This window comes from Puma concolor, chromosome B3, assembly GCF_028749965.1.
Source record: "Puma concolor isolate L17-30 chromosome B3, mPumCon1.1.hap2, whole genome shotgun sequence".
NCBI lineage: Eukaryota > Metazoa > Chordata > Mammalia > Carnivora > Felidae > Puma > Puma concolor.
The window spans coordinates 143,934,339-143,944,202 of record NC_141672.1 but is presented as its reverse complement, the minus strand read 5'-3'; the positions used below and the strand labels follow the sequence as shown (position 1 = coordinate 143,944,202).

The window sequence follows — 9,864 nt, the reverse complement described above, 5'->3', positions numbered from 1 at the left end:
CCAGCTCCTCATCTGTTAAGTGTTAAATGGCGGTACTCAAGTTGTGAGGACAACTTACGATGTAGATGAGGAATATTCAACTCAGGGCTGAGGGCTGGAGGAAAATTCAAGGGTGGCCTGGGAGGGGAAGGTGCTGTAAGCAGGGCCGAACAGATGGGAGGGATGAAGAAATGATAACCAGTGGGGGGTGGACGACGGGAGAATAAGCAGAGAGGCGAGAGCAGAGGAAACGGGGGCACAGTGCCAGAGGCACATGAACTATCACTCTGCCAAGACGTGACCGGAAGGGAAAAGTCCAGATACAAAGTCAGGAGTACGGAACTCTTGCACATACTCCCTTCTCAGTGACAGGTTTGACATCCCTGAGGCTTGTCCAAGATGGAAGGTGAGAAGCAGATACATGCACGAAGGCTCATTTGTTCGATCTATTCTAACGTTTCTTCTTTTTAAAGAGGCCACTTGTCAATTCTTTACCCGTCCCCTTAGGCTGAGACAGGTAAGAAGGCAGTCACAGAAATGCCCAAACGACCCCTGTGGACCCTGTGGACGGCTTTCTGGAAAGGGAGTTAGACCGGGTAGAAAATAAATACTTCCGGAAGGATTACTGCTCGTCCTGGGCTATCAAGGCCACTAGCGCTGCCTGGACCTCTTCTGCCTGGGCGGGGGGCAGCAGACAGTCTTGAATGAGGGCCAGAGCAGCCGCCTCTGTCAGACTGCTGAAATCCTGGGACGTCTTGACAGGGAGGTGCCCGGCCAGCTCACAGAGGGCAACATTGAACGCCTCGCCTTCCTTTACCCCAAAACTGGACTTCCGGGCCCACAGAATCACTCGGACCCCCGTGAGAGCCGAGGAGGGTGATGTCTTTCCAGGTGGGGCCCCCCGGGTCACAAACAAATTATGGGCGATCTCGCGGTCAGTCAGATAGTCGGTGGCCCGACATACCCTGCCTATCAAGGCTTCCAAGTCAGGCCCCGGCCCGCTAGTGTAAAAGAGGAAGCCGGGCGCTGGGACGGCCTGGAGGAGGTGCAGATGCCCCCCGGGGTCCAGGGGCTCGCTTGGTGCTCCCTCCACAGGCAGTCTGTGGGCCAGGTAATACCCGTGCAGGTGGAGGTGGTTCACTGAGGCCAAGCCACCCAGGCTGTTGAAGCCGACACGGAAGCCTGGGTGTGAGCTCAGCAGCACAGCCTCGACCCCGGCCCGCAGCGCACCGGGCAGCAGGCGCTGGGGAAGCCCACGGGTGGGCTCGGGCACCAGCAGCACGTGGCCCCACTCCAAGGGGCTGACATTGATCATTACGAGGATGTCCTCTTGCTGGAGAGCGCCTGGCAGATCGGGCTCCCGGAGCAGACGGAAGAGGACTTCTCCTGGCCGGATCTTGTTGAAGTTAAACAGTGCAGGGTCAAACGCCTGCTTCACACTACTGATGCTCTGGGGGCGCCTCCTCTGCGCACCTCGCTCCACGTTCAGCTGAGCCACAAAACCCACGGCACCGGGGAGGGTTTGGGTCTGCAGCTCCCCCAGGCGGTAGCGGAACAGCCCCAGCTCCACCCGCTGCTTCCAGGCGGAGCAGAGCACAGAGTCGAAGCGAGACGGTGGTACGGCGTCCTCCGGGAGGCCGGGCGCATCCCTCGGCCACTGAATCCCTTCCAGCACCAGCTCCTCCTGCCCGTAGACAAAGTCAGGAATGCCATGCCCTTCCCAGTCCTTACTGTTTGGAGGCAGCAAATAGGAAGTCTCGTGTGAATCGTGTGGACCAGCCATGGGGCTGACCTGTAACAGTCATAAGAGGTGAAAGATACGTGATGCTAACCCATCTCCAGAGATTGTATTTTTATTTTCAAAGAAATTTCACTTTTTGTTCTGATTACAAAACTAATAGATGCCTTTGGGAAAAGATGTCGAAAACACGAAATCACTCATGATTCCATCGCCTACACGTTAGCATTCATTTTTGCTGCATTAAAATATGCATGTTCTTTTCTAAAAGTTACGTATATTGAATAAACTTTCTCCCTCCCCCCCCTTTCTTTATGTTTCTTTTGTTTTTTATTTTTGAGAGAGAGAGACAGAGTGTGAGTAAGGGAGGGGCCGAGAGAGAGACAGACACAGAACCCGAAGCAGGCTCCAGGCTCTGAGCACAGAGCCTGACGTGGGGCTCTAACTCACAAACTGCGAGATCATGACCTGACCCCATGTAGGAGGCTTAACCAACTGAGCCACCCAGGTGGCAGTCACAAGGCACAACCTGGGCTCTCTTTCTCTCTTTCAAGTCCCAATGTGGGAGTTGGACTCATGACCCTGAGATCAAGAGTCAGATGTTAACTGACTCAGCCACCCAAGCGTCTTGTCAACTTTCTTGAGTAGAGAAGCAAACAGAGCTAAAATACAACACTTGATTCCAACACCTGGGGGGAAAAAAATCACCATTTACATTCAGCCTTATTTTCATATATAGATGAACTTCGATTTTTAACCAATCTTAATTATACATATAGGTTGTTGCTAATTTCATACCTGTTGCAACGAACATCCTGTGTATCTGTTTCCAGACATGTTTTTATTTTCCTTTAAGATAAAATCACAATAAACTACTGGGTCAGCGTAGGCCCGTGCATGGCTCAGGCTTTTGATACATTATCAAAGGGCCCTAGAGAAAATTGAAACAGCATTCTTTTGTATAAGAATGGCCAAGGTTTCAAAGCTGACCACTCCTTTTACAAGAACAGCCTTTCCACTGTTCAGTAGTGATTCCAAATGGCCACGTAGAGAGCCATTTGGGTGTGGACGTGCGTAAGCACCAGGGTTGATTCTTCAAGGGGGAAATGCATGGTTGTCTCCCATCTCCCACGCGGCCCTTGGAGCCCTGTGGACCCAGGTGTCTGGGAGAAGGAGGGCCTGCTGTTGGCTCAGACAGGACCTCACAAGGAGGCTTACCTCAGTAGAGTTGCTTCAGCTCAAGTTTGGGCTTCCTCAGCTCTTCCGGTCCAGAAACTTCATATTAATGAAACAGAAAGGAAACATTAAAAAACATACAAAATCACATACCAAAGGTCTAGTTCAGGGGCGCCAGGGTGGCTCAGTCAGGTGTCTGACTCCTGATTGCGGCTCAGGTCATGATCTCACAGTTCAAGGGCTCTGAGCTGATGCAGAGAACCTGCTTGGGATTCTCTCTCTGCCCTTCTGCTCACAGATGCACACGTGCACTCTCTCTCTCTCTCTCAAAATAAATAAATAAACTTAAAAAAAAGGTCAAGCTTAATAGGTCTAGAATTTCAATTTTGTAGATGAGAAAATTGAAATCTACCCCAGAAACCAAGAGCACACTTTACACACTGTATGTTAGCCAATTTGACAATTAAAAAAAAAAAAAGAAATGGTTAAGATGGTAAATCTTATGCTGTTACCACAATAACGTCTTTTTTTTTTTTTTTAAGTTGATTACTTTGAGAGAGAAACATAGCAGAGCCTGAAATGAGGCTAGAACCCATGAACCGTGAGATCATGACCTGAGGTGAAATTAAGAGTCAGAAGGTTAACCAACTGAGCCACCCAGGCCTCCCACCACAATAACAAATCTTTTTTTTTAAATTTTTTAAAACAATTTCCATTAAAATTTTTTTCTTTAATGTTTATTTATTTGAGAGGAGAGAGAGAGAGAGAGCAAGAGATAGAGAGAGCGCATGAGCAGGGGAGGGGCAGAGAGAGAGAGGGAGACACAATCTGAAGCAGGCTCCAGGCTCTGACCTGTCAGCACAGAGCCCGATGAGGGGTTCAAACTCATGGACCACAAGATCATGAGCTGAGCCGAAGTCGGACACTCAACCGACTGAGCCACCCAGGCGCCCCCGTTTTAATTTATTTTTGAAAGAGAGAATGAGTGGGGGAGGGGCAGAGAGAGAGGGGGACAAAGGACCCTAAATGGGCCTCCAATTCACGAACCATGAGATCACGACCTGAGCCCAAGTCAAACACCACCCAGGTGCCCCTGGAGCATGTGATTCTTGATCCTGGGGTTGTAAGTTTGAGCCCCACATTGAGTGTAGAGATTACAACTCAAAGTAGAGGCTCAAACAGACATTTGTGCACCTGTGTTCATAGCAGCATTTTTCACAGCAGCCAAAGGCAGAAACCACCCAAGTGTCCGTTGACAGATGAAAGGCTAAACAAAATGTGGTACATTCACACAGTGGAGGATTATTGAGTCTTACAAAGGAAGGAAATGCTGGCACACGTCACAACATGGATGAACCTGGAGGACGTCATGTTCAGTGAAATAAGCCAGGAATAAAAGGATGAACACTACCATATGATCCCATCTATATTAAGTACTGAGAGCAGTCAAATTCAGAGAGACAGAAAGTAGAATGGTGGCTGTCAGGGGCCGGGAGAGGGAAGAGGGAGTTTTTTGTTGTTTAATGGTACAGAGTTTCACTGTTGCAAGATGAAAAGAATCAATAATGTGGTATATTTAACACTACCGTACGATACACTTAGAAACAGTTAAGACATCGGGGCACCTGTGGGGCTCAGTCGGTTGAGTGTCTGACTTTGGCTCAGGTCATGATCTCAGGGTTCATGGGTTAGAGCCCCGCATCAGGCTCTGTGCTGACAGCTCAGAGCCTAGAGTCTGCTTCGGATCCTGTCTCCCTCTCTCTCTGCCCCTCCCTTGCTTGCACTCTGTCTCTCTCTCTCAAAAATAGAAATTAAAAAAAAAAACAAAAAACATTAAAAAAAGTCAAGATGTGAAATTTTATGCATATTTTGCCACAATTAAAAATAATTTTAAGTGAGTCTCAGAAGAGATTTAAGAAATCCAACACTTTGCTATTTATTTGAGCTATACTTAAGACTATTTGCTTACTCTCTCCTTCATTCATTTATTCAGGGTCAACGGCCACCTCACACCCACTCCCGATATTCTGGGGGCACCTCTTCCACGCACCTCCTCCATGTTCAGCTGAGCCACAAAATCCAACTATTTAAAGTAACCACTACAGGGGCACCTGAGCGGCTCAGCTGGTTAAGTGTCCAACTCTTGATCTCAGCTCAGGTCTTGATCTCAGGGTCCTGAGTTCAAGCCCAGTGTTGGGCTGCACGCTGGGCATGAAGCCTACCTAAAAAAAAAAAAGTAACTGCTACATATGAGGCAATGAGGACATAGGAGCAAATAAGGTAAAAAGGGTCCCTATTGTCATAGAATTTATATCCTGTGGTAGAGTCAGACAACAAGCAAAATGAACACGGTGATAGTATTCTGTGGGAAATAAACATGATACAAGAGATGGTAACCAAAAGGTGGGATCAGGGCATCGGACTTCAATAATAGGGCAGGGCTCAGCTCTTTGAGGTGACAGCAGAGTGAAGACACGCAGAATGAGAAAAACCCTGCAATGAAGAGTCGAGGAAAGTGTATTCTAGGAAAGGAAATAGCAAGTCCAAGGTCCTGAGTCAGGCAGGTGCTTGGTCTATTCAAGAGCAGAAAGGAAGCCACTATTAACTAGAACATGGCCAACAGGTGGTGGTGGTGGTGGTGGAATGAGGCTGGAGAGGAAGGCAGGGGCCAGATTAGCTGTAGGGCCTTATGCATCATGGTCAGGAGCTTGGGTTTTATTCTAAATGGAAAAAGAAATCCCTGGGAGGTTCTAGGCAGAAGGACCATCTGATACTTTATAAACCTTTTTCCCAAATGCTGTGGGGGAAGTGGATGCAGGGGAGCAAAGCGGAAGGGGACCATTCGGGAGGCGACTCTGACGGCCAGGTGGGCAAAGAGGCAGACTGGCTGGCACAGGTGGCAACAGATGGAGAGGAGCAGGGGACGTGGGCCCTGCCTGCAGGGCCCAACCAACAGGGCCCGCGGACAGGCTGGCTAGGGGCACTGAGGCACGGGGAAGACGTAGGAGGGACCTAGCTTCAGGGACAAGGTACACTGCAGTGGCATTTACAGAGCTGGTGGAGCTGATGGTGGGGTGGGGGTTGGGCACAGGCTGATTAGAAAACAGGAGGACTGAAGAGGAGGAGCCCAGGAGGAACCTGGGCATCCGAGACATGGTGTAGACAGCTGACAGTCAAACCTGGAGGTCAAGGGTAAGGTGTGGGCGAGATACAAATTCGGAATAACATGTAAAGCCAGGGGCTAGGACAAAGGACCCACGGCTAAGATGACACCAGAGGGCTAAAAATACAAGTAAAGATATACTGATCAGTTGAATCAATAGAAAATGCATTTGGTCATATTTATACTAAAGTGAACCAGTAGGCAAAAAGCATTATGGACGAATAAAGAAGAATAATTTAGAGTGATCAATTAGTAGTGAGCGTGTGACAGGATCAAACCTTTATAGGAAAACCAGGAGAAAGGGGACACCGGTTGCACGTCTATCTTGCGCCAGGCACGTTCTAAGTTTTCTCTAGTGACCTGGATGAGTCTGTGAGGTGGGTATCATCCTAGGACAAAGGTGAGAGATTAGGTTTTACAGGCTGACGAGGTGCTTGAATTCCAGCCCTAGCATTCACTAGGAATGTGACCTTGAGCCCTGAGAATGAAGTCCATTTCCTCACCACGGGCTCTGGGCTCTCAAACCTTAGCTGTGCCTCTCTCTTTCACACCTCTCTCTGCTCTTCACTCTTACTGGACTTGTTCCTGCTCAGGGACTTGGTGTCTTCTGTGCTTCCTGCCTACAACACACTTTTCCCAGATTTTCTTCACATGGCTGGCTTTTTCAGGTCTCAGGTCAAATGTCACTGCCTCAGAGAAAGCTTGTGTGGCCATCCTATCTAATGTCCCAAGGGAAATAGGAAGAAAGAAATAGTATTATAAGCAGGGAAATAAATGTCCTGGAAAACAACCACAACAACAACAACAAAAAAATGGAATTCAAATCCATGAGTTAGTAGTTATGAACATAACTTTAAAATTAAAAAAATTTTTTTTTTTAATTTAGAGACAGAGCATGAGCAGGGTAGGGACAGAGACAGAGGGAAACACAGAATCTGACGCAGGCTCCAGGCTCCGAGCTGTCAGCACGGAGCCCGACGTGGGGCCGGAACGCACGGACTGTGAGATCATGACCTGAGCTGAAGTCGGATGCCCAACCGACTGAGCCACCCAGGCGCCCCTGAAAATAACTTAAAAAAAAAAAAAAAAGATTCAACTAAGGGAGCCTGGTGGTTCAGCTCAGGTCATGATCCCAAGGTCATGAGATCCAGCCCTGCATCGGTCTCCGTGCTGGGTGTGGAGCTTAAGATTGTCTCTTTCTTGGGGCGCCTGGGTGGCTCAGTCAGTTAAGCATCTGACTTGGGCTCAGGTCATGATCTCACGGTTTGTGAGTTCAAGCCCCATGTCGGGCTCTGTGCTGACAGCTCAGAGCCTGGAGCCTGCTTCGGATTCTGTGTCTCCCTCTCCCTCTGCCCCTCCCCCACTTGTGCTCTCTCTTTCTCTCAAAAATAAATAAAACATATAAAAAAATTGTTTAAAAAAAGATTCTTTCTCTCTCATAAATAAGTAAATAAATAAAATAATTTCACAGGAAACACTAGAAGCTACTTTTTTAAAAATTTATATTTTGAGAGAGACAGAGAGAGAGAGAGAGAGCACGTATGCATGTGCAAGCAGGGGAAGGGCAGAGAGACAGGGGGACGAGGATCCAAACTGGGTTCCTCACTGACAGGCTGATGGTAGCAAGCCCAATGTGGGGCTTGCACTCACGAACCACGAGATCATGAGCTGAGCCAAGAAGTCGGACTTTCAACCGAGCCACCCAGGCGCCCCTAGAAGCTATTGTTAAAAGCATTATCAGCAACTCAGGTTTTACACTGTTTCAAGAGTTGATCAGGCAAGGCAGGACGGTATGCTGACCAGGCTCAGAACGCCTATTTAATAACTTACAATGAGAAACGTGCCAAACGGCACAAAATGTTCATATTGGCTAATCAGTATAGTCCCTCCTCTATATAAAAATGTACCAGGAAGCAACATTATAATCAGAAGGCTGTTCAAAGAAGGGCTTAGCACCAAGTGAGGTGGCTGGGAGATCTACGTCACTGATGGTCACCACGGCACAGGGCCTATTTCCACATCTTCACTGTGAAGAGGTAGTCTCACCATGAAGTCCAGGGACTGGCCTTGGCTGGCCAGTGCTCCCTCCCCTCAGTCTAGTACAGGAGACACTATGACAGCTTCCTGTTTCCTGTCTATCCTTTTACTACCCAAAGATGAATCCTTTTTTTTTTTTAATTTTTTTCAACGTTTATTCATTTTTGAGATAGAGAGAGAGAGAGAGAGAGAGAGAGAGAGAGAAAGAGAGAGAGTCAGAGCATGAGTGGGAGAGGGGCAGAGATGGAGGGAGACACAGAATCCGAAGAGCACTCCAGGTTCTGAGCTGTCAGCACAGAGCCCAACGCAGGGCTCGAACTCACAGACTGCGAGAGCATGACCTGAATTGAAGTCGGACGCTTAATGGACTGAGCCACCTAGGTGCCCGAAAAATCCTTTCTTGCACAGGAAGAGCCAGCCTACTGTCAGGATGATCAGGTTGGGACTGGGCTACACTCCACTCACCTCGACTGGTTTTGGTGTTCTCACTGCTCTGCAGCCCCCGCTCCTTGGAAGAGAACATTTCCACAACGGTGGGACTCACATGCTGATATAGTGAGTGTTACTAAAGTCACTCTCAGATAGATGAAGGCCTTATTCAGTGCTGGGGAAGTCACTCAGCAACATTTACTCAACAACTGCAACCTGTCAGATCCTGTAGATCGCAATTCTCCTAGCTCTTCACGGGGCTTACAGACAAGTAAGCCAAGTCAACATAAACTGCACTGGGGATTCTGTAAGTATAAGATTCCTAACCTAGTCTAGGGAAGCAGGAAAGGCTTCCCTGAGGCTAAGATGGAAGAGGAACTGAGAGCCCAGAAAAGCCAAGAGAAAGGGACAGAGGCTGAAGTCAGATTTCAGAGGGTCCTAGACTGGTTTTTAATCATTAGTTTTAAGCTGAAATCAACATGATCAGGCTTAGACTTCACAAAGATCAGCAAGCACAATAAATCAGGAGAGTCAAGAACGAATTCCAACAAGTGTGTCAATTATACCTCAATAAAGCTGAAAACGCCCACCTCCTCCTCTCAGGAACCTGTAATCCTCACCTTCTGGACTAGTGTAGGTTCGTTCATGCATGCATGCATCCAATTCGTTGAAGCTTTCCACCTGCCAAGCGTTTTCCTAGAGATTGAGAGGGGACAAGAGCAAACAGGTCACCCTCGGTCCTTACCGCCTCTGGAAGCGACGTGGGTCAGAAGAGAGCACGTCGGCTGGAGTAAGCAGTATGGCCATGGAGAGCCGTGAAAAGAGACTTAGACTGGGGTGACCTCTTTCAAAATGGAGCTTAGACAAGTCACGGACCCCCCCCCCCCGCACCGGATCTGTTCTCCCCATTTGTAAAATGGGAACCTACCCTGCAGGGCCCTTGTGAAAATCGAAGATCACTAAGCACGGCTCCCGGCACTCTGCGTACAGCCTCAGTGGGCCGCAAGGTTCTGTGATTTCTGGAGGTGGCATGCGGGCTGCAACACGTGCGGCGAGGGCACAGTGGTACGAGCTGAATGAAAAAGCCCTCGCCGAGCGGATGCTTGGCCGGCAGCCTTCGGCCACGTAGCGATTCTCGAGGCTTCCCGGATATCCAGGCACCAGGTACTTCCCTGATGCCCCTACCGGACCGCGCCCAAAGCCTCCGCCATCACCGACTGCAGTCGAACCGGACGCAACGCGACACTCGCCGCAAGCTCCTATCCCAGCCATGGCGAGGCAGTGGCGTGTCGAACGCATGCTCAGTCTGCACGCCCGCGCGCGGCGGGCCCCGCCCCGTCCG

At 49.1% G+C, this 9,864-nt stretch overlaps 1 protein-coding gene across 1 annotated transcript; it reads right to left on the bottom strand.

The window, feature by feature from the left end:
- Positions 1-411: 411 nt before the first annotated feature.
- Positions 412-9,819, bottom strand: GDPGP1 (GDP-D-glucose phosphorylase 1). Its single transcript, XM_025919996.2, has 6 exons — positions 9,451-9,819; positions 9,089-9,218; positions 6,335-6,775; positions 2,936-2,992; positions 2,516-2,566; positions 412-1,771 (listed from the first exon to the last, which is right to left on the bottom strand). Exons 5-6 carry the CDS (start codon positions 2,552-2,554, stop codon positions 602-604), a joined length of 1,209 nt encoding a protein of 402 aa, XP_025775781.1. The 5' UTR covers positions 2,555-2,566; positions 2,936-2,992; positions 6,335-6,775; positions 9,089-9,218; positions 9,451-9,819; the 3' UTR covers positions 412-601.
- Positions 9,820-9,864: the final 45 nt, after the last annotated feature.